At 62.6% G+C, this 22855-nt stretch overlaps 2 protein-coding genes across 2 annotated transcripts in view; one reads left to right on the top strand and one right to left on the bottom strand.

Annotated features, from left to right (window-relative positions):
* Positions 1-3867, bottom strand: part of LOC144828318 (C-type lectin domain family 2 member D-like) — a 99529-nt gene extending 95662 nt beyond the window's left edge. The window contains exon 1 of the mRNA XM_078686408.1: positions 3599-3867. Within this exon, the coding sequence (XP_078542534.1) occupies positions 3599-3800 (202 nt within the window). The 5' untranslated portion in view covers positions 3801-3867. The remainder of the gene's footprint in view (positions 1-3598) is intronic.
* A 23-nt stretch (positions 3868-3890) lies between these two features.
* LOC144828317 (C-type lectin domain family 2 member L-like) overlaps positions 3891-22855 on the top strand; it is a 148239-nt gene continuing 129274 nt past the window's right edge. The window contains exon 1 of the mRNA XM_078686407.1: positions 3891-4191. Coding sequence (XP_078542533.1) covers positions 3927-4191 — 265 coding nt within the window. The 5' untranslated portion in view covers positions 3891-3926. The remainder of the gene's footprint in view (positions 4192-22855) is intronic.

Below are 22855 nucleotides of genomic sequence, written 5' to 3'. Positions count from 1 at the left end.
CCATCTTGGAAAACCATTTGGCGCCATTGAGTTCGCCCAAAATGTCGTCGAGAGTAGGCGTCAGGTGACGCTCCCGCTTGACTGCTGCGTTGGGCAGGCGCATGTCTACGCATATGCGGACCTGCCCTGGCTGTTTAGGTTTCCTCGCTACCACGATCGGTGACACCCAGGGAGTGGGCCTGTCGACTTTCTCGATTATTCTTTGTCTCTCTAGACTTTCGAGTTCATCTTCCACTTTCTTTCGGAGGTGGAATGCTATCCTCCGGTGTCTGAGGGCCACTGGTTGGATGGACGGGTCTATGTGCAGCGACACCTCTTTCCCCTTGAGGCATCTGATGCCTTGAAACGTGTCTTCGAATTCTTCGAGATTGGCATCTAATTCATCCTCGAGGACTGCCATGGCATAGAAGATGAGTTGAAGTTCTTCGGCAGCCCCCCCACTGAGTAGCATGCCACTCCCTTCCTTCGTCACGTAGATGGTGGAGGGGACTTTCTTGTCTTGATGATAGATTTCCGTCTGGAAGCACCCAATGAGTGGTATCGGGGTTTTCTGTCCGTAGGCAAACACTCGGATTTTCGCCTTTTTCAGGGTTGGCTTGTCCCGTAGTTGATTGTATACATCCGCTGCCATCAATTCTATTGAGGCCCCCGTGTCTATGGTGGCTCTCACCTCTTGCTGGTTCACTCGGCTGTCTCTAATGAAGTGTGCTGCTTCCGGCTTCTGTTTTGAAGATCTACATACTGAGGCGAAATGATTCATCCGCCCGCACGCGCCACATTTCTTGCCGTTTGCCGGGCAATCTTTCGCACGGTGTGCTGTGCCTCCGCAGTATCCACAGTCTTTCCGCCGTTCTTGTGGCTTCTTCCCTCCGAACGGTCGTTGTTTGGGTCGGACGACATTCACTTGTTCCGCTACGTTGACTTGTTCAACCTTCACCGGCCTGTGCAAGGCCGCCTCCATGTGCGATGCTCTCGCTCGTGACAGTTCCTTGGATCGGCCTAGTTTCAGGATCTCGGCTAGGGGCTTTCCATCTTCTTGTAGGATTTTGACCCGCAGGTCGGACGAATAGCAGTTTTGAATTATTTGACCGCGTATCTCTTCCTGTTCGTCTCTAAATCCACAAGTGCTGGCGAGTTCCCTCAACCTCCCATGGAAGGCATCAAGGGATTCATCAGCCTCCTGCCGGGCCTGACGAAAGATAAATCTCTCGTAGTCCTTGCTGGCCATGGGCTCGAAATAGGCGTTGAGCGCATTCAGAAGGGTGACATAGGTGTGCGGCGTAGCCTCCGTCAATGTCTTGTAAATTCGGTGAATGTCCTTACCCCCTAGGTGAAGGAGGAGTGCTCGGCGACGGTCCCTCGCCGTCCCTGCCCCCTCAAAATAAAATTGTAGGCGCTCTGTCCAGTCTTTCCATCTGGGCGCTAGGGACGCAGGCGCTCCGTCGACCGCAAATGGCTCGATGGGAGGGATGGCTGTCATTGTGGCGCAGATGATTTCAGCCCTACCGTGGGGGCAACCAGGAGCGTTGGCTGGGACCGGTCTGGAATCCTACGCTGGAGTCCCCGGGGAAGAGCGCCCCCTGCAGCAACTACCACCGCCTCAGCGTAGGGTGTGGCACTACCGGCAGACTCGGCGCCGATGGGCACGTGTCGCGGCCTAGCGAATCCGCATGCCCACCGTGTAACACTGGCACGACCTTCCTACCTCGCTCGGCGGGACTCAGGAGAAGCTGGGCACACGTGCGGCAGCGCTCGGCGACCACACAGCGCCACAGCTGCGGTGCTGGGGCCAGGGCCTCAACAAGGCCTACAGGGAACGAAGGCAGGAGCCTGGCTGGCCCCGGAGGCTCCAGAAAGCAGGCCGGAGCATAGGGAGAGGCACAGCATGGGATCAGTTAGTCCTCGTCGCCATTATCAGGTGCTAAGAACCTGTAGAGCGCGCATGCTATTGGCGCGCTACGCAGAGACACACACGGACACCTGGCTTGGTCTTACGCGTGGTCCCGACTAACTCGGGGACACGCCCTCTTTATTTTTATATCGTACGCGGCGTCGTGCGCCGCCGCGTATGCGCACGCCTACGTGCGCCTGGCAACTAGACCGCAAACGTGCGGTCTCAACATTACATTGCACAAGAACAAACATTACGTAGGCAACGGTGGCCCTTGTGCAAGTATCGAAAGCAAACAAAATGTGAGAGGAAGCAAACAGTGTGTTACAAGAAAAAAGTGACGTGGTCATGTTACAAAAGAGAACCAAACACAGGTAGAAGGATAATACCGCAATAAATGGCAAACACTCCAACCAAAAGAACACAATGGGAAGGCATTTCCATAGTCGTGGATAGCTTGTATCTGGCATTCCACGAAGAACCGGCACACACACACACCATGTCTACGTCATCATTCACATATGAATGCTGGCTGCTCAAGGGGACACTGTCTGGACAAAGGTTTCTCAGTAGTAGCACTAGGTTAAAACACACATACACCAATATGAAGGGTCTGGAATCCAGATGTTACTCCTATTCAATGCGTCAGTCGTTCTTCACAGGGGGCCACCAGACACACTGACTGGGAGGTGTTTTGAAGTCTTTGTTACCAGACCCCGGCTTCGAGGGACTGACACGGCTAGAGCCAGCAGCCTGCATAAGCTCAGCTTGTGCTGCATTTCCATGTTCCTCTTTCTTCCTTCTCCCCATCCTATGAATGACCTGTGCGCGCATGCGCAGCACCGCACCTGCTGATGCTGAAGGAAACAAAGGCAAGTCGAGTGGGTTTGCTTTCACTTTCGAAGGGCAAGACCTATTGGCTATGCCAATGCTTGTTTCGAATCCAGCACTGGCTCAACAGTCGTTACAGCCTCCAAAGCGAGCATCTTTCTGACCCCTGCCTTTGTTTATGTTTGACAAACAGCGAGCCGGCTGCCGGAAATAAGACAACTTTTGCACTTTGAAAATTGTTCTCTTCGGCGGAGGACGAAGTTTTGGGGAAAATTTACCTCTAAAACTTTGTTTGCATTAAACAAAACAAGCTCTCGTTACAATGTAAACAATGTATTTCTCCACAACCGGCTTCCCTTCTCTGGCACTTTTGTGACTCTGTCAGGAGCGCGCGCTGGGAGCGAGGCGACCGGCCCCTGCCCCCTCCCATAAATGCCAACCCCGTCCACACCACAAGACTACAATACTCTTTATAAACAAATCTCTCACTATCCCAAGGGGGCTCGCCTCCCTCACCCAGGCCCCCAGTGGTTAACGCCTCAAATCACCATGATCGTCAGATTAGCCCCCCCCCCCTTCTAGCCCCTCGCTCAGCTCTAGGCTCATGTAGCGCCCACTCTACCCTCCCTCACCCAGGCCCCCAGCGGTTAACCTCTCAAATCGTCATTTTATTTATTTGTGCGTTTTTATATAGCGTGGTCTTTACCCGAAGGTGTCAGAGCGCTTCATAATCATGACCGTCACCTTAGGCACCCCCCCCCCCCTTCTAGCGCCTAGAGAGGCTCATGTAGCGCCCACTCTACCCTCCATCACTCCCAGCCCAGGGTCTCACCCCCAGGGGCAGGCCCCAGCCCGGGGTCTCCCTCCTCCACTCACCGTGGCCCCCCTCCGCCTCCAGGTCCTTCCACCCTTGTAGCGCCTCGCTCAGCACCCGCGCCCCGTAGCGCCCCCGGCGGGCCCCGGTCTCGGGGATGGGCCGCAGCGCCTCGGCCTCCAGCCCCCGGTACAGCTTGGGCCTCTTCGGGGTGGGGTCCGGCCGGCCCCGGGGGTCGGGATCGGGCCCTGGGCCCCTCAGCATCGCCGCGCGCGCCCAGTGTTCCGGGCCTCAAGGCGCGGTCAGACCCGGAACCGAAAGTGAAAGTAAAACCAGGAGGGTCAGGTGGAGCCGCCGCCCCGCCCCGGGGGCGGTTCCTCATATCGGCCCATGGCGGCCCTGGGGAAAGGAGCAGAGGACGGGCTGCGGGGGCCTGACGAGGGCCCCTCATCCGAGGGCCCCTCCGAGGGCTCCAGCCCGGACTCCACGCCCTCCCCGTCCCGACCGCAGCCGGACTTCAGCTGGGGCCCCGGGGGCGGCTCCACGCACGAGGGTCAATCGCTGCTGCCACAGGAGCCCGATGCCAGGCCTGGGGGCCACCGGGGAGGGGCCCCGGAGCCCCCAGAGAACAGGGACGAGCCCGGGGGCGGGGCAGGTGAGAGCTTGGGTGGGGGTGAGAGCCGAGGGCGCCTCGGGCCTCAGAGGGGTGTGTGTGGCTGTCTTTAGACCTCGGAGCTGTATCCGAGGGGTGAGCTGTAGGTCTGAGGGCGGAGGGTGTCTCGGGCCTCAGAGGGGTGAGCTGTAGGTCTGAGGGCGGAGGGTGTCTCGGGCCTCAGAGGGGTGAGCTGTAGGTCTGAGGGCGGAGGGTGTCTCGGGCCTCAGAGGGGTGAGCTGTAGGTCTGAGGGCGGAGGGTGTCTCGGGCCTCAGAGGGGTGAGCTGTAGGTCTGAGGGCGGAGGGTGTCTCGGGCCTCAGAGGGGTGAGCTGTAGGTCTGAGGGCGGAGGGTGTCTCGGGCCTCAGAGGGGTGAGCTGTAGGTCTGAGGGCGGAGGGTGTCTAGGGCCTCAGAGGGGTGAGCTGTAGGGCGGAGGGTGTCTCGGGCCTCAGAGGGGTGAGCTGTAGGTCTGAGGGCGGAGGGTGTCTCGGGCCTCAGAGGGGTGAGCTGTAGGTCTGAGGGCGGAGGGTGTCTCGGGCCTCAGAGGGGTGAGCTGTAGGTCTGAGGGCGGAGGGTGCCTCGGGCCTCAGGGGGGGTGAGCTGTAGGTCTGAGGGCGGAGGGTGTCTCGGGCCTCAGAGGGGTGAGCTGTAGGTCTGAGGGCGGAGGGTGTCTCGGGCCTCAGAGGGGTGAGCTGTAGGTCTGAGGGCGGAGGGTGTCTCGGGCCTCAGAGGGGTGAGCTGTAGGTCTGAGGGCGGAGGGTGTCTCGGGCCTCAGAGGGGTGAGCTGTAGGTCTGAGGGCGGAGGGTGTCTAGGGCCTCAGAGGGGTGAGCTGTAGGGCGGAGGGTGTCTCGGGCCTCAGAGGGGTGAGCTGTAGGTCTTAGGGCGGAGGGTGTCTCGGGCCTCAGAGGGGTGAGCTGTAGGTCTGAGGGCGGAGGGGGTCTCGGGCCTCCGAGGGGTGAGCTGTAGGTCTGAGGGCGGAGGGTGTCTCGGGCCTCAGAGGGGTGAGCTGTAGGTCTGAGGGCGGAGGGTGTCTCGGGCCTCAGAGGGGTGAGCTGTAGGTCTGAGGGCGGAGGGTGTCTCGGGCCTCAGAGGGGTGAGCTGTAGGTCTGAGGGCGGAGGGTGTCTCGGGCCTCAGAGGGGTGAGCTGTAGGTCTGAGGGCGGAGGGTGTCTCGGGCCTCAGGGGGGTGAGCTGTATGTCTGAGGGCGGAGGGTGTCTCGGGCCTCAGAGGGGTGAGCTGTAGGTCTGAGGGCGGAGGGTGTCTCGGACCTCAGAGGGGTGTGCCTGTAGGTCTGAGGGCGGAGGGTGTCTCGGGCCTCAGAGGGGTGAGCTGTAGGTCTGAGGGCGGAGGGTGTCTCGGGCCTCAGAGGGGTGAGCTGTAGGGCGGAGGGTGTCTCGGACCTCAGAGGGGTGTGCCTGTAGGTCTGAGGGCGGAGGGGGTCTCGGGCCTCAGAGGGGTGAGCTGTAGGTCTGAGGGCGGAGGGGGTCTCGGGCCTCAGAGGGGTGAGCTGTAGGTCTGAGGGCGGAGGGTGTCTCGGGCCTCAGAGGGGTGAGCAGTAGGTCTGAGGGCAGAGGGTGTCTCGGGCCTCAGAGGGGTGAGCTGTAGGTCTGAGGGCGGAGGGTGTCTCGGGACTCAGAGGGGTGAGCTGTAGGGCGGAGGGTGTCTCGAGCCTCAGAGGGGTGAGCTGTAGGTCTGTAGGGCGGAGGTGTCTCGGGCCTCAGAGGGGTGAGCTGTAGGTCTGTAGGGCGGAGGGTGTCTCGAGCCTCAGAGGGGTGAGCTGTAGGTCTGAGGGCGGAGGGTGTCTCGGGCCTCAGAGGGGTGAGCTGTAGGTCTGAGGGCGGAGGGTGTCTCGGGCCTCAGAGGGGTGAGCTGTAGGTCTGAGGGCGGAGGGTGTCTCGGGCCTCAGAGGGGTGAGCTGTAGATCTGAGGGCGGAGGGTGTCTCGGGCCTCAGAGGGGTGAGCTGTAGGTCTGAGGGCGGAGGGTGTCTCGGGCCTCAGGGGGGTGTGCCTGTAGGTCTGAGGGCGGAGGGTGTCTCGGGCCTCAGAGGGGTGAGCTGTCGGGCGGAGGGTGCCTCGGGCCTCAGGGGGGTGAGCTGTAGGTCTGAGGGCGGAGGGTGTCTCGGGCCTCAGAGGGGTGAGCTGTAGGTCTGAGGGCGGAGGGTGTCTCGGGCCTCAGAGGGGTGAGCTGTAGGTCTGAGGGCGGAGGGTGTCTCGGGCCTCAGAGGGGTGAGCTGTAGGTCTGAGGGCGGAGGGTGTCTCGGGCCTCAGAGGGGTGAGCTGTAGGTCTGAGGGCGGAGGGTGCCTCGGGCCTCAGGGGGGTGAGCTGTAGGTCTGAGGGCGGAGGGTGTCTCGGGCCTCAGAGGGGTGAGCTGTAGGTCTGAGGGCGGAGGGGGTCTCGGGCCTCAGAGGGGTGAGCTGTAGGTCTGAGGGCGGAGGGTGTCTCGGGCCTCAGAGGGGTGAGCTGTAGGTCTGAGGGCGGAGGGTGTCTCGGGCCTCAGAGGGGTGAGCTGTAGGTCTGAGGGCGGAGGGTGTCTCGGGCCTCAGAGGGGTGAGCTGTAGGTCTGAGGGCGGAGGGTGCCTCGGGCCTCAGAGGGGTGAGCTGTAGGTCTGAGGGCGGAGGGTGTCTCGGGCCTCAGAGGGGTGAGCTGTAGGTCTGAGGGCGGAGGGTGTCTCGGGCCTCAGAGGGGTGAGCTGTAGGTCTGAGGGCGGAGGGTGTCTCGGGCCTCAGAGGGGTGAGCTGTAGGTCTGAGGGCCGAGGGTGTCTCGGGCCTCAGAGGGGTGAGCTGTAGGTCTGAGGGCAGAGGGTGTCTCGGGCCTCAGGGGGGTGAGCTGTAGGTCTGAGAGTGTCTCGGGCCTCAGAGGGGTGAGCTGTAGGTCTGAGGGTGTCTCGGGCCTCAGAGGGGTGAGCTGTAGGTCTGAGGGCGGAGGGTGTCTCGGGCCTCAGAGGGGTGAGCTGTAGGTCTGAGGGCGGAGGGTGTCTCGGGCCTCAGAGGGGTGAGCTGTAGGTCTGAGGGCGGAGGGTGTCTAGGGCCTCAGAGGGGTGAGCTGTAGGGCGGAGGGTGTCTCGGGCCTCAGAGGGGTGAGCTGTAGGTCTTAGGGCGGAGGGTGTCTCGGGCCTCAGAGGGGTGAGCTGTAGGTCTGAGGGCGGAGGGGGTCTCGGGCCTCCGAGGGGTGAGCTGTAGGTCTGAGGGCGGAGGGTGTCTCGGGCCTCAGAGGGGTGAGCTGTAGGTCTGAGGGCGGAGGGTGTCTCGGGCCTCAGAGGGGTGAGCTGTAGGTCTGAGGGCGGAGGGTGTCTCGGGCCTCAGAGGGGTGAGCTGTAGGTCTGAGGGCGGAGGGTGTCTCGGGCCTCAGAGGGGTGAGCTGTAGGTCTGAGGGCGGAGGGTGTCTCGGGCCTCAGGGGGGTGAGCTGTATGTCTGAGGGCGGAGGGTGTCTCGGGCCTCAGAGGGGTGAGCTGTAGGTCTGAGGGCGGAGGGTGTCTCGGACCTCAGAGGGGTGTGCCTGTAGGTCTGAGGGCGGAGGGTGTCTCGGGCCTCAGAGGGGTGAGCTGTAGGTCTGAGGGCGGAGGGTGTCTCGGGCCTCAGAGGGGTGAGCTGTAGGGCGGAGGGTGTCTCGGACCTCAGAGGGGTGTGCCTGTAGGTCTGAGGGCGGAGGGGGTCTCGGGCCTCAGAGGGGTGAGCTGTAGGTCTGAGGGCGGAGGGGGTCTCGGGCCTCAGAGGGGTGAGCTGTAGGTCTGAGGGCGGAGGGTGTCTCGGGCCTCAGAGGGGTGAGCAGTAGGTCTGAGGGCAGAGGGTGTCTCGGGCCTCAGAGGGGTGAGCTGTAGGTCTGAGGGCGGAGGGTGTCTCGGGACTCAGAGGGGTGAGCTGTAGGGCGGAGGGTGTCTCGAGCCTCAGAGGGGTGAGCTGTAGGTCTGTAGGGCGGAGGTGTCTCGGGCCTCAGAGGGGTGAGCTGTAGGTCTGTAGGGCGGAGGGTGTCTCGAGCCTCAGAGGGGTGAGCTGTAGGTCTGAGGGCGGAGGGTGTCTCGGGCCTCAGAGGGGTGAGCTGTAGGTCTGAGGGCGGAGGGTGTCTCGGGCCTCAGAGGGGTGAGCTGTAGGTCTGAGGGCGGAGGGTGTCTCGGGCCTCAGAGGGGTGAGCTGTAGGTCTGAGGGCGGAGGGTGTCTCGGGCCTCAGAGGGGTGAGCTGTAGGTCTGAGGGCGGAGGGTGCCTCGGGCCTCAGAGGGGTGAGCTGTAGGTCTGAGGGCGGAGGGTGTCTCGGGCCTCAGAGGGGTGAGCTGTAGGTCTGAGGGCGGAGGGTGTCTCGGGCCTCAGAGGGGTGAGCTGTAGGTCTGAGGGCGGAGGGTGTCTCGGGCCTCAGAGGGGTGAGCTGTAGGTCTGAGGGCCGAGGGTGTCTCGGGCCTCAGAGGGGTGAGCTGTAGGTCTGAGGGCAGAGGGTGTCTCGGGCCTCAGGGGGGTGAGCTGTAGGTCTGAGAGTGTCTCGGGCCTCAGAGGGGTGAGCTGTAGGTCTGAGGGTGTCTCGGGCCTCAGAGGGGTGAGCTGTAGGTCTGAGGGCGGAGGGTGTCTCGGGCCTCAGAGGGGTGAGCTGTAGGTCTGAGGGCGGAGGGTGTCTCGGGCCTCAGAGGGGTGAGCTGTAGGTCTGAGGGCGGAGGGTGTCTAGGGCCTCAGAGGGGTGAGCTGTAGGGCGGAGGGTGTCTCGGGCCTCAGAGGGGTGAGCTGTAGGTCTTAGGGCGGAGGGTGTCTCGGGCCTCAGAGGGGTGAGCTGTAGGTCTGAGGGCGGAGGGGGTCTCGGGCCTCCGAGGGGTGAGCTGTAGGTCTGAGGGCGGAGGGTGTCTCGGGCCTCAGAGGGGTGAGCTGTAGGTCTGAGGGCGGAGGGTGTCTCGGGCCACAGAGGGGTGAGCTGTAGGTCTGAGGGCGGAGGGTGTCTCGGGCCTCAGAGGGGTGAGCTGTAGGTCTGAGGGCGGAGGGTGTCTCGGGCCTCAGAGGGGTGAGCTGTAGGTCTGAGGGCGGAGGGTGTCTCGGGCCTCAGGGGGGTGAGCTGTATGTCTGAGGGCGGAGGGTGTCTCGGGCCTCAGAGGGGTGAGCTGTAGGTCTGAGGGCGGAGGGTGTCTCGGACCTCAGAGGGGTGTGCCTGTAGGTCTGAGGGCGGAGGGTGTCTCGGGCCTCAGAGGGGTGAGCTGTAGGTCTGAGGGCGGAGGGTGTCTCGGGCCTCAGAGGGGTGAGCTGTAGGGCGGAGGGTGTCTCGGACCTCAGAGGGGTGTGCCTGTAGGTCTGAGGGCGGAGGGGGTCTCGGGCCTCAGAGGGGTGAGCTGTAGGTCTGAGGGCGGAGGGGGTCTCGGGCCTCAGAGGGGTGAGCTGTAGGTCTGAGGGCGGAGGGTGTCTCGGGCCTCAGAGGGGTGAGCAGTAGGTCTGAGGGCGGAGGGGGTCTCGGGCCTCAGAGGGGTGAGCTGTAGGTCTGAGGGCGGAGGGTGTCTCGGGCCTCAGAGGGGTGAGCTGTAGGTCTGAGGGCGGAGGGTGTCTCGGGACTCAGAGGGGTGAGCTGTAGGGCGGAGGGTGTCTCGAGCCTCAGAGGGGTGAGCTGTAGGTCTGTAGGGCGGAGGTGTCTCGGGCCTCAGAGGGGTGAGCTGTAGGTCTGTAGGGCGGAGGGTGTCTCGAGCCTCAGAGGGGTGAGCTGTAGGTCTGAGGGCGGAGGGTGTCTCGGGCCTCAGAGGGGTGAGCTGTAGGTCTGAGGGCGGAGGGTGTCTCGGGCCTCAGAGGGGTGAGCTGTAGGTCTGAGGGCGGAGGGTGTCTCGGGCCTCAGAGGGGTGAGCTGTAGATCTGAGGGCGGAGGGTGTCTCGGGCCTCAGAGGGGTGAGCTGTAGGTCTGAGGGCGGAGGGTGTCTCGGGCCTCAGGGGGGTGTGCCTGTAGGTCTGAGGGCGGAGGGTGTCTCGGGCCTCAGAGGGGTGAGCTGTAGGGCGGAGGGTGCCTCGGGCCTCAGGGGGGTGAGCTGTAGGTCTGAGGGCGGAGGGTGTCTCGGGCCTCAGAGGGGTGAGCTGTAGGTCTGAGGGCGGAGGGTGTCTCGGGCCTCAGAGGGGTGAGCTGTAGGTCTGAGGGCGGAGGGTGTCTCGGGCCTCAGAGGGGTGAGCTGTAGGTCTGAGGGCGGAGGGTGTCTCGGGCCTCAGAGGGGTGAGCTGTAGGTCTGAGGGCGGAGGGTGCCTCGGGCCTCAGGGGGGTGAGCTGTAGGTCTGAGGGCGGAGGGTGTCTCGGGCCTCAGAGGGGTGAGCTGTAGGTCTGAGGGCGGAGGGGGTCTCGGGCCTCAGAGGGGTGAGCTGTAGGTCTGAGGGCGGAGGGTGTCTCGGGCCTCAGAGGGGTGAGCTGTAGGTCTGAGGGCGGAGGGTGTCTCGGGCCTCAGAGGGGTGAGCTGTAGGTCTGAGGGCGGAGGGTGTCTCGGGCCTCAGAGGGGTGAGCTGTAGGTCTGAGGGCGGAGGGTGCCTCGGGCCTCAGAGGGGTGAGCTGTAGGTCTGAGGGCGGAGGGTGTCTCGGGCCTCAGAGGGGTGAGCTGTAGGTCTGAGGGCGGAGGGTGTCTCGGGCCTCAGAGGGGTGAGCTGTAGGTCTGAGGGCGGAGGGTGTCTCGGGCCTCAGAGGGGTGAGCTGTAGGTCTGAGGGCCGAGGGTGTCTCGGGCCTCAGAGGGGTGAGCTGTAGGTCTGAGGGCAGAGGGTGTCTCGGGCCTCAGGGGGGTGAGCTGTAGGTCTGAGAGTGTCTCGGGCCTCAGAGGGGTGAGCTGTAGGTCTGAGGGTGTCTCGGGCCTCAGAGGGGTGAGCTGTAGGTCTGAGGGCGGAGGGTGTCTCGGGCCTCAGAGGGGTGAGCTGTAGGTCTGAGGGCAGAGGGTGTCTCGGGCCTCAGAGGGGTGAGCTGTAGGTCTGAGGGCGGAGGGTGTCTCGGGTCTCAGAGGGGTGAGCTGTAGGTCTGAGGGCGGAGGGTGTCTCGGGCCTCAGAGGGGTGAGCTGTAGGTCTGAGGGCGGAGGGTGTCTCGGGCCTCAGAGGGGTGAGCTGTAGGTCTGTAGGGCGGAGGGTGTCTCGGGCCTCAGAGGGGTGAGCTGTAGGTCTGAGGGCGGAGGGTGTCTCGGGCCTCAGAGGGGTGAGCTGTATGTCTGAGGGCAGAGGGTGTCTCGGGCCTCAGAGGGGTGAGCTGTAGGTCTGAGGGCGGAGGGTGCCTTGGGCCTCAGAGGGGTGAGCTGTAGGTCTGAGGGCGGAGGGTGTCTCGGGCCTCAGAGGGGTGAGCTGTAGGTCTGAGGGCGGAGGGTGTCTCGGGCCTCAGAGGGGTGAGCTGTAGGTCTGAGGGCGGAGGGTGTCTCGGGCCTCAGAGGGGTGAGCTGTAGGTCTGAGGGCGGACGGTGTCTCGGGCCTCAGAGGGGTGAGCTGTAGGGCGGAGGGTGTCTCGGGCCTCAGAGGGGTGAGCTGTAGGTCTGAGGGCGGAGGGTGTCTCGGGCCTCAGAGGGGTGAGCTGTAGGTCTGAGGGCGGAGGGTGTCTCGGGCCTCAGAGGGGTGAGCTGTAGGTCTGAGGGCGGAGGGGGTCTCCGGCCTCAGAGGGGTGAGCTGTAGGTCTGAGGGCGGAGGGTGTCTCGGGCCTCAGAGGGGTGAGCTGTAGGTCTGAGGGCGGAGGGTGTCTCGAGCCTCAGAGGGGTGAGCTGTAGGTCTGAGGGCGGAGGGTGCCTCGGGCCTCAGAGGGGTGAGCCTGTAGGTCTGAGGGCAGAGGGTGTCTCGGGCCTCAGAGGGGTGAGCTGTAGGGCGGAGGGTGTCTCGGGCCTCAGAGGGGTGAGCTGTAGGTCTGAGGGCGGAGGGTGTCTCGGGCCTCAGAGGGGTGAGCTGTAGGTCTGAGGGCGGAGGGTGTCTCGGGCCTCAGAGGGGTGAGCTGTAGGTCTGAGGGTGGAGGGGGTCTCGGGCCTCAGAGGGGTGAGCTGTAGGTCTGAGGGCGGAGGGGGTCTCGGGCCTCAGAGGGGTGAGCTGTAGGTCTGAGGGCGGAGGGGGTCTCGGGCCTCAGAGGGTTGAGCTGTAGGTCTGAGGGCGGAGGGGGTCTCGGGCCTCAGAGGGGTTGAGCTGTAGGTCTGAGGGCGGAGGGGGTCTCGGGCCTCAGAGGGGTGAGCTGTAGGTCTGAGGGCGGAGGGTGTCTCGGGCCTCAGAGGGGTGAGCCGTAGGTCTGAGGGCGGAGGGGGTCTCGGGCCTCAGAGGGGTGAGCTGTAGGGCGGAGGGTGTCTCTGGCCTCAGAGGGGTGAGCTGTAGGTCTGAGGGCGGAGGGTGTCTCGGGCCTCAGGGGGGTGTGCCTGTAGATCTGAGGGCGGAGGGTGTCTCGGGCCTCAGAGGGGTGAGCTGTAGGTCTGAGGGCGGAGGGTGTCTCAGGCCTCAGAGGGGTGAGCTGTAGGTCTGAGGGCGGAGGGTGTCTCGGGCCTCAGAGGGGTGAGCTGTAGGTCTGAGGGCGGAGGGTGTCTCGGGCCTCAGAGGGGTGAGCTGTAGGTCTGAGGGCGGAGGGTGTCTCGGACCTCAGAGGGGTGTGCCTGTAGGTCTGAGGGCGGAGGGTGTCTCGGGCCTCAGAGGGGTGAGCTGTAGGTCTGAGGGCGGAGGGTGTCTCGGGCCTCAGAGGGGTGAGCTGTAGGTCTGAGGGCGGAAGGTGTCTCGGGCCTCAGAGGGGTGAGCCTGTAGGTCTGAGGGCGTCTCGGGCCTCAGGGGGGTGAGCCGTAGGTCTGAGGGCGGAGGGGGTCTCGGGCCTCAGAGGGGTGAGCTGTAGGGCAGAGGGTGTCTCGGGCCTCAGAGGGGTGAGTTGTAGGTCTGAGGGCGGAGGGTGTCTCGGGCCTCAGAGGGGTGAGCTGTAGGTCTGAGGGCGGAGGGTGTCTCGGGCCTCAGAGGGGTGAGCTGTAGGGCGGAGGGTGTCTCGGGCCTCAGAGGGGTGAGCTGTAGGTCTGAGGGCGGAGGGTGTCTCGGGCCTCAGAGGGGTGAGCTGTAGGTCTGAGGGCGGAGGGTGTCTCGGGCCTCAGAGGGGTGAGCTGTAGGTCTGAGGGCGGAGGGTGTCTCGGGCCTCAGAGGGGTGAGCTGTAGGTCTGAGGGCAGAGGGTGTCTCGGGCCTCAGAGGGGTGAGCTGTAGGTCTGAGGGCGGAGGGTGTCTCGGGCCTCAGAGGGGTGAGCTGTAGGTCTGAGGGCGGAGGGTGTCTCGGGCCTCAGAGGGGTGAGCTGTAGGTCTGAGGGCGGAGGGTGTCTCGGGCCTCAGAGGGGTGAGCTGTAGGTCTGAGGGCGGAGGGTGTCTCGGGCCTCAGAGGGGTGAGCTGTAGGTCTGAAGGCGGAGGGTGTCTCGGGCCTCAGAGGGGTGAGCTGTAGGTCTGAGGGCGTCTCGGGCCTCAGAGGGGTGAAATGTAGGTCTGAGGGCGGAGGGTGTCTCGGGCCTCAGAGGGGTGAGCTGTAGGTCTGAGGGCGGAGGGTGTCTCGGGCCTCAGAGGGGTGAGCTGTAGGTCTGAGGGCGGAGGGTGTCTCGGGCCTCAGAGGGGTGAGCTGTAGGTCTGAGGGCGGAGGGTGTCTCGGGCCTCAGAGGGGTGAGCTGTAGGTCTGAGGGTGGAGGGAGTCTCGGGCCTCAGAGGGGTGAGCTGTAGGTCTGAGGGCGGACGGTGTCTCGGGCCTCAGAGGGGTGAGCTGTAGGTCTGAGGGCCGAGGGTGTCTCGGGCCTCAGAGGGGTGAGCTGTAGGTCTGAGGGCGGAGGGTGTCTCGGGCCTCAGAGGGGTGAGCTGTAGGTCTGAGGGCCGAGGGTGTCTCGGGCCTCAGAGGGGTGAGCTGTAGGTCTGAGGGCAGAGGGTGTCTCGGGCCTCAGGGGGGTGAGCTGTAGGTCTGTAGGGCGGAGGGTGTCTCGAGCCTCAGAGGGGTGAGCTGTAGGTCTGAGGGCGGAGGGTGTCTCGGGCCTCAGAGGGGTGAGCTGTAGGTCTGTAGGGCGGAGGGTGTCTCGGGCCTCAGAGGGGTGAGCTGTAGGTCTGAGGGCGGAGGGTGTCTCGGGCCTCAGAGGGGTGAGCTGTAGGTCTGAGGGCGGAGGGTGTCTCGGGCCTCAGAGGGGTGAGCTGTAGGTCTGAGGGCGGAGGGTGTCTCGGGCCTCAGGGGGGTGAGCCATAGGTCTGAGGGCGGAGGGTGTCTCGGGCCTCAGAGGGGTGAGCTGTAGGTCTGAGGGCGGAGGGTGTCTCGGGCCTCAGAGGGGTGAGCTGTAGGTCTGAGGGCGGAGGGTGTCTCGGGCCTCAGAGGGGTGAGCTGTAGGTCTGAGGGCGGAGGGTGTCTAGGGCCTCAGAGGGGTGAGCTGTAGGGCGGAGGGTGTCTCGGGCCTCAGAGGGGTGAGCTGTAGGTCTGAGGGCGGAGGGTGTCTCGGGCCTCAGGGGGGTGTGCCTGTAGATCTGAGGGCGGAGGGTGTCTCGGGCCTCAGAGGGGTGAGCTGTAGGTCTGAGGGCGGAGGGTGTCTCAGGCCTCAGAGGGGTGAGCTGTAGGTCTGAGGGCGGAGGGTGTCTCGGGCCTCAGAGGGGTGAGCTGTAGGTCTGAGGGCGGAGGGTGTCTCGGGCCTCAGAGGGGTGAGCTGTAGGTCTGAGGGCGGAGGGTGTCTCGGACCTCAGAGGGGTGTGCCTGTAGGTCTGAGGGCGGAGGGTGTCTCGGGCCTCAGAGGGGTGAGCTGTAGGTCTGAGGGCGGAAGGTGTCTCGGGCCTCAGAGGGGTGAGCCTGTAGGTCTGAGGGCGTCTCGGGCCTCAGGGGGGTGAGCCGTAGGTCTGAGGGCGGAGGGGGTCTCGGGCCTCAGAGGGGTGAGCTGTAGGGCGGAGGGTGTCTCGGGCCTCAGAGGGGTGAGTTGTAGGTCTGAGGGCGGAGGGTGTCTCGGGCCTCAGAGGGGTGAGCTGTAGGTCTGAGGGCGGAGGGTGTCTCGGGCCTCAGAGGGGTGAGCTGTAGGGCGGAGGGTGTCTCGGGCCTCAGAGGGGTGAGCTGTAGGTCTGAGGGCGGAGGGTGTCTCGGGCCTCAGAGGGGTGAGCTGTAGGTCTGAGGGCGGAGGGTGTCTCGGGCCTCAGAGGGGTGAGCTGTAGGTCTGAGGGCGGAGGGTGTCTCGGGCCTCAGAGGGGTGAGCTGTAGGTCTGAGGGCAGAGGGTGTCTCGGGCCTCAGAGGGGTGAGCTGTAGGTCTGAGGGCGGAGGGTGTCTCGGGCCTCAGAGGGGTGAGCTGTAGGTCTGAGGGCGGAGGGTGTCTCGGGCCTCAGAGGGGTGAGCTGTAGGTCTGAGGGCGGAGGGTGTCTCGGGCCTCAGAGGGGTGAGCTGTAGGTCTGAGGGCGGAGGGTGTCTCGGGCCTCAGAGGGGTGAGCTGTAGGTCTGAAGGCGGAGGGTGTCTCGGGCCTCAGAGGGGTGAGCTGTAGGTCTGAGGGCGTCTCGGGCCTCAGAGGGGTGAAATGTAGGTCTGAGGGCGGAGGGTGTCTCGGGCCTCAGAGGGGTGAGCTGTAGGTCTGAGGGCGGAGGGTGTCTCGGGCCTCAGAGGGGTGAGCTGTAGGTCTGAGGGCGGAGGGTGTCTCGGGCCTCAGAGGGGTGAGCTGTAGGTCTGAGGGTGGAGGGAGTCTCGGGCCTCAGAGGGGTGAGCTGTAGGTCTGAGGGCGGACGGTGTCTCGGGCCTCAGAGGGGTGAGCTGTAGGTCTGAGGGCGGACGGTGTCTCGGGCCTCAGAGGGGTGAGCTGTAGGTCTGAGGGCGGAGGGTGTCTCGGGCCTCAGAGGGGTGAGCTGTAGGTCTGAGGGCCGAGGGTGTCTCGGGCCTCAGAGGGGTGAGCTGTAGGTCTGAGGGCAGAGGGTGTCTCGGGCCACAGAGGGGTGAGCTGTAGGTCTGTAGGGCGGAGGGTGTCTCGAGCCTCAGAGGGGTGAGCTGTAGGTCTGAGGGCGGAGGGTGTCTCGGGCCTCAGAGGGGTGAGCTGTAGGTCTGTAGGGCGGAGGGTGTCTCGGGCCTCAGAGGGGTGAGCTGTAGGTCTGAGGGCGTCTCGGGCCTCAGAGGGGTGAGCTGTAGGTCTGAGGGCGGAGGGTGTCTCGGGCCTCAGAGGGGTGAGCTGTAGGTCTGAGGGCGGAGGGTGTCTCGGGCCTCAGGGGGGTGAGCCGTAGGTCTGAGGGCGGAGGGTGTCTCGGGCCTCAGAGGGGTGAGCTGTAGGTCTGAGGGCGGAGGGTGTCTCGGGCCTCAGAGGGGTGAGCTGTAGGTCTGAGGGCGGAGGGTGTCTCGGGCCTCAGAGGGGTGAGCTGTAGGTCTGAGGGCGGAGGGTGTCTAGGGCCTCAGAGGGGTGAGCTGTAGGGCGGAGGGTGTCTCGGGCCTCAGAGGGGTGAGCTGTAGGTCTGAGGGCGGAGGGTGTCTCGGGCCTCAGGGGGGTGTGCCTGTAGATCTGAGGGCGGAGGGTGTCTCGGGCCTCAGAGGGGTGAGCTGTAGGTCTGAGGGCGGAGGGTGTCTCAGGCCTCAGAGGGGTGAGCTGTAGGTCTGAGGGCGGAGGGTGTCTCGGGCCTCAGAGGGGTGAGCTGTAGGTCTGAGGGCGGAGGGTGTCTCGGGCCTCAGAGGGGTGAGCTGTAGGTCTGAGGGCGGAGGGTGTCTCGGACCTCAGAGGGGTGTGCCTGTAGGTCTGAGGGCGGAGGGTGTCTCGGGCCTCAGAGGGGTGAGCTGTAGGTCTGAGGGCGGAAGGTGTCTCGGGCCTCAGAGGGGTGAGCCTGTAGGTCTGAGGGCGTCTCGGGCCTCAGGGGGGTGAGCCGTAGGTCTGAGGGCGGAGGGGGTCTCGGGCCTCAGAGGGGTGAGCTGTAGGGCGGAGGGTGTCTCGGGCCTCAGAGGGGTGAGTTGTAGGTCTGAGGGCGGAGGGTGTCTCGGGCCTCAGAGGGGTGAGCTGTAGGTCTGAGGGCGGAGGGTGTCTCGGGCCTCAGAGGGGTGAGCTGTAGGGCGGAGGGTGTCTCGGGCCTCAGAGGGGTGAGCTGTAGGTCTGAGGGCGGAGGGTGTCTCGGGCCTCAGAGGGGTGAGCTGTAGGTCTGAGGGCGGAGGGTGTCTCGGGCCTCAGAGGGGTGAGCTGTAGGTCTGAGGGCGGAGGGTGTCTCGGGCCTCAGAGGGGTGAGCTGTAGGTCTGAGGGCAGAGGGTGTCTCGGGCCTCAGAGGGGTGAGCTGTAGGTCTGAGGGCGGAGGGTGTCTCGGGCCTCAGAGGGGTGAGCTGTAGGTCTGAGGGCGGAGGGTGTCTCGGGCCTCAGAGGGGTGAGCTGTAGGTCTGAGGGCGGAGGGTGTCTCGGGCCTCAGAGGGGTGAGCTGTAGGTCTGAGGGCGGAGGGTGTCTCGGGCCTCAGAGGGGTGAGCTGTAGGTCTGAAGGCGGAGGGTGTCTCGGGCCTCAGAGGGGTGAGCTGTAGGTCTGAGGGCGTCTCGGGCCTCAGAGGGGTGAACTGTAGGTCTGAGGGCGGAGGGTGTCTCGGGCCTCAGAGGGGTGAGCTGTAGGTCTGAGGGCGGAGGGTGTCTCGGGCCTCAGAGGGGTGAGCTGTAGGTCTGAGGGCGGAGGGTGTCTCGGGCCTCAGAGGGGTGAGCTGTAGGTCTGAGGGTGGAGGGAGTCTCGGGCCTCAGAGGGGTGAGCTGTAGGTCTGAGGGCGGACGGTGTCTCGGGCCTCAGAGGGGTGAGCTGTAGGTCTGAGGGCCGAGGGTGTCTCGGGCCTCAGAGGGGTGAGCTGTAGGTCTGAGGGCGGAGGGTGTCTCGGGCCTCAGAGGGGTGAGCTGTAGGTCTGAGGGCCGAGGGTGTCTCGGGCCTCAGAGGGGTGAGCTGTAGGTCTGAGGGCAGAGGGTGTCTCGGGCCTCAGGGGGGTGAGCTGTAGGTCTGTAGGGCGGAGGGTGTCTCGAGCCTCAGAGGGGTGAGCTGTAGGTCTGAGGGCGGAGGGTGTCTCGGGCCTCAGAGGGGTGAGCTGTAGGTCTGTAGGGCGGAGGGTGTCTCAGGCCTCAGAGGGGTGAGCTGTAGGTCTGAGGGCGGAGGGTGTCTCGGGCCTCAGAGGGGTGAGCTGTAGGTCTGAGGGCGGAGGGTGTCTCGGGCCTCAGAGGGGTGAGCTGTAGGTCTGAGGGCGGAGGGTGTCTCGGGCCTCAGGGGGGTGAGCCGTAGGTCTGAGGGCGGAGGGTGTCTCGGGCCTCAGAGGGGTGAGCTGTAGGTCTGAGGGCGGAGGGTGTCTCGGGCCTCAGAGGGGTGAGCTGTAGGTCTGAGGGCGGAGGGTGTCTTGGGCCTCAGAGGGGTGAGCTGTAGGTCTGAGGGCGGAGGGTGTCTAGGGCCTCAGAGGGGTGAGCTGTAGGGCGGAGGGTGTCTCGGGCCTCAGAGGGGTGAGCTGTAGGTCTGAGGGCGGAGGGTGTCTCGGGCCTCAGAGGGGTGAGCTGTAGGTCTGAGGGCGGAGGGTGTCTCGGGCCTCAGAGGGGTGAGCTGTAGGTCTGAGGGCGGAGGGTGTCTCGGGCCTCAGAGGGGTGAGCTGTAGGTCTGAGGGCGGAGGGTGTCTCGGGCCTCAGGGGGGTGAGCTGTATGTCTGAGGGCGGAGGGTGTCTCGGGCCTCAGAGGGGTGAGCTGTAGGTCTGAGGGCGGAGGGTGTCTCGGGCCTCAGGGGGGTGAGCTGTAGGTCTGAGGGCGGAGGGTGTCTCGGGCCTCAGAGGGTGAGCTGTAGGTCTGAGGGCGGAGGGTGTCTCGGGCCTCAGAGGGGTGAGCTGTAGGTCTGAGGGCGGAGGGTGTCTCGGGCCTCAGAGGGGTGAGCTGTAGGTCTGAGGGCGGAGGGTGTCTCGGGCCTCAGAGGGGTGAGCTGTAGGTCTGAGGGCGGAGGGTGTCTCGGGCCTCAGAGGGGTGAGCTGTAGGTCTGAGGGCGGAGGGTGTCTCGGGCCTCAGAGGGGTGAGCTGTAGGTCTGAGGGCGGAGGGTGTCTCGGGCCTCAGAGGGGTGAGCTGTAGGTCTGAGGGCGGCGGGTGTCTCGGGCCTCAGAGGGGTGAGCTGTAGGTCTCAGGCGTCACTGCTAGGAGGCCTAGAGGAGAAGGACGGGGCCAGGGCAGGTGAGAGCCGAGGGTGTCTGACCTCGGAGGGATCCGTGTATAGGGCTCATTTTAGACATCAGGCGTGTTTCTGTAGATCTGAGGGACTGAACATGCCTTTAGCGCCCGAGCGATGAGCCTGTAGGTCTGAGGGCCGAGGGTGTCGCACAGTACACCCCATCTGAGTCTCTGGGCGCACAGTATACCCCATCTGTGTCTCTGGGCGCACAGTATACCCCATCTGTGTCTCTGGGCGCACAGTATACCCCATCTGTGTCTCTGGGTGCACAGTACACCCCATCTGTGTCTCTGGGCGCACAGTACACCCCATCTGTGTCTCTGGGCACACAGTACACCCCATCTTTTGCATCTAGGTGCACAGTACACCCCATCTGTGTCTCTGGGCGCACAGTATACCCCATCTGTGTCTCTGGGCGCACAGTACACCCCATCTGTGTCTCTGGGCACACAGTACACCCCATCTGTCTCTCTGAGCGCACAGTACACCCCATCTGTGTCTCTGGGTGCACAGTATACCCCATCTGTGTCTCTGGGCGCACAGTACATACACCCCATCTGTCTCTCTGAGCGCACAGTACACCCCATCTGTGTCTCTGGGTGCACAGTACATACACCCCATCTGTGTCTCTGGGCGCACAGTACACCCCATCTGTCTCTCTGAGCGCACAGTATACCCCATCTGTGTCTCTGGGCGCACAGTACACCCCATCTGTCTCTCTGAGCGCACAGTACACCCCATCTGTGTCTCTGGGCGCACAGTACATACACCCCATCTGAGTCTCTGGGCGCACAGTACACCCCATCTTTTGCATCTAGGTGCACAGTACACCCCATCTGTGTCTCTGGGCGCACAGTACACCCCATCTGTGTCTCTGGGCGCACAGTACACCCCATCTTTTGCATCTAGGTGCACAGTACACCCCATCTGAGTCTCTGGGTGCACAGTACGCCCCATCTTGTGTCTCTAGGCGCACAGTACACACCATCTTTTGTCTCTAGGCGCACAGTACGCCCCATCTTTTGTCTCTAGGTGCACAGTACACCCCATCTTTTGTCTCTAGGCGCACAGTATCTTTGTCTCTAGGTGCACAGTGCACCCCATCTTTTGTCTCTAGGCAAACAGTACAAACCATGTTTTGCCTCTAGGTGCACGGTACACTCCGTCTTTGCCTCTAGGTGCATGGTACACACAGTCTTTGTCTCTTGGCGCACACTACACCCCTTCTTTTGTCTCTAGTCTCTCAGTACACAGCATCATTGTCTCTAGGCACACAGAACACATCATCTTTTATCTCTAGGCGCACAGTACATAGCATCTTTGTCTCTAGGTGCACAGTGCACCCCATTTTTAGTCTCTAGGTGCACATTACAACTCAACTTTGTCTCTAGGTGCACAGTACACAGCATCTTTGTCTCTAGACGCACAGTGCACCCCATCTTTTGTTTCTAGGCGTATACTGCACCATATTTTTTGTCTCTAGGTGCACAGTACACAGCATCTTTGTCTCTAGGTGCACAGTACATTTCATCTTTGTCTGTATGTGCTCAGTACACAGCATCTTTGTCTGTAGGCGCACACTACACAGCATCTATGTCTCTAGGTGCACAGTGCACCCCATATTTTGTCTCTAGATGCACAGTACACAGCATCTTTCTCTCTAGGTGCACAGTACACAGCATCGTTGTATCTAGGTGCACAGTACACAGCATCTTTGTCTCTAGGCGCACAGTACACCCCATCTGTGTCTCTGGGCGCACAGTACAACCCATCTTTTGTCTCTAGGCGCACAGTACACCCCATCTTTTGTGTCTAAGTTCATAGCATATTTGTCTCTAGGCTCACAGTACAAACCATTTTTTGTCTCTACACGCACAGAACAGTTCGTGTTTGCCTCTAGGTGCATGGTACACACAGTCTTGGTCTCTTGGTGCACAGTACACCCCATCTTTTGTCTCTAGTCTCACAGTACACCCCATCTTTTGTCTCTAGTCTCACAGTACACCGCATCTTTGTCTCTAGGCGGACAGTGCACCCCATCTTTTGTCTCTAGGCGCACAGTACACAGCATCTTTGTCTCTAGGTTCACAGTACACGGCATCTTTGTCTCTAGACGCACAGTGCACCCCATCTTTTGTTTCTAGCCATATAGTGAACCATATTTTTTGTCTCTAGGTGCACAGTACACAGCATCTTTGTCTCTAGGTGCACAGTACACAGCATCTTTTGTCTCTAGGCGCACAGTATACAGCATCTTTTGTCTCTAGATGCACAGTACACAGCATGTTTGTTTATAGGCGCACAGTACACAGCATCTGTGTCTCTCGGCGCACAGTACACCCCATCTGTGTCTCTCGGCACACAGTACACCCCATCTGTGTCTCTGGGCGCACAGTACAACCCATCTTTTGTCTCTAGGCGCACAGTACACCCCATCTTTTGTGTCTAGGTGCACAGTACACAGCATATTTGTCTCTTGGCGCACAGTACACCCATTTTTGTCTCTACAGTTCGTGTTTGCCTCTATGTGCACAGTACACACCGTCTTTGCCTCTAGGTGCATGGTACACACAGTCTTGGTCTCTAGGCGCATAGTACACCCCATCTTTGTCTCTTGGCACACAGTACACCCCATCTTTTGTCCCTAGGCGCAAAGTACACCCCATCTTTTGTCTCTAGTCTCACAGTACACCGCATCTTTGTCTCTAGGCGGACATTGCACCCCATCTTTTGCCTCTAGGCGCACAGTACACTGCATCTTTGTCTGTATGTGTACAGTACACAGCATCTTTTCTGTAGGCGCACAGTACACAACCTCTTTGTCTCTAGGCGCACAGTACACATCATCTTTGTCTGTAGGCGCACACTACACAGCATCTATGTCTCTAGGTGCACAGTGCACCTCATCTTTTGTCTCCAGGTGCACAGTACACATCATATTTTGTCTCTAGGTGCACAATGCACAGCATCTTTGTCTCTAGGCGCACAGTGCACCCCATATTTTGTCTCTAGGTGCACAGTACACCTCATCTTTGTCTCTAGGTGCACAATACACAGCATCTTTGTCTCCAGGTGCACCGTACACATCATCTTTTGTCTCCAGGCGCACAGTACGCAGCATCTTTTGTTTCTAGGCGCACAGTGCACCCCATTTTGTCTCTAGGTGCGCAGTACTCAGCATCTTTGTCTCAGTACACAGCACATTTGTCTGTAGGCGCACACTACACAGCATCTTTTGTCTCTAGGTGCACAATGCACCCCATCTTTTGTCTCTAGATGCACAGTACACAGCATCTTTGTCTCTAGGTGCACAATACACAGCATCTTTGTCTCTAGGTGCACAATACACAGCATCTTTGTCTCTAGGTGCACAGTACAGAGCATCTTTGTCTCTAGGTGCACAATACAGAGCATCTTTGTCTCTAGGCGCACAGTACACATCATCTTTTATTTCTAGGTACACAGCATCTTTGTCTCTAGGCGCACAGTACACAGCATCTATGTCTCGGCGCACAGTGCAACCATCTTTTGTCTCTAGGTGCACAGTACACCTCATCTTTGTCTCTACGTGCACAGTAAACAGCATCTTTGTTTCTAGACGCACAGTGCAGCCCATCTTTTGTTTCTAGGCATACAGTGCACCCCATTTTT

The sequence above is a fragment of the Lissotriton helveticus genome, chromosome 4_1 (assembly GCF_964261635.1).
Source record: "Lissotriton helveticus chromosome 4_1, aLisHel1.1, whole genome shotgun sequence".
Lineage (NCBI taxonomy): Eukaryota > Metazoa > Chordata > Amphibia > Caudata > Salamandridae > Lissotriton > Lissotriton helveticus.
Note: the sequence above shows the minus strand (reverse complement) of the source record. Positions and strands in the feature narration are given on the sequence as shown.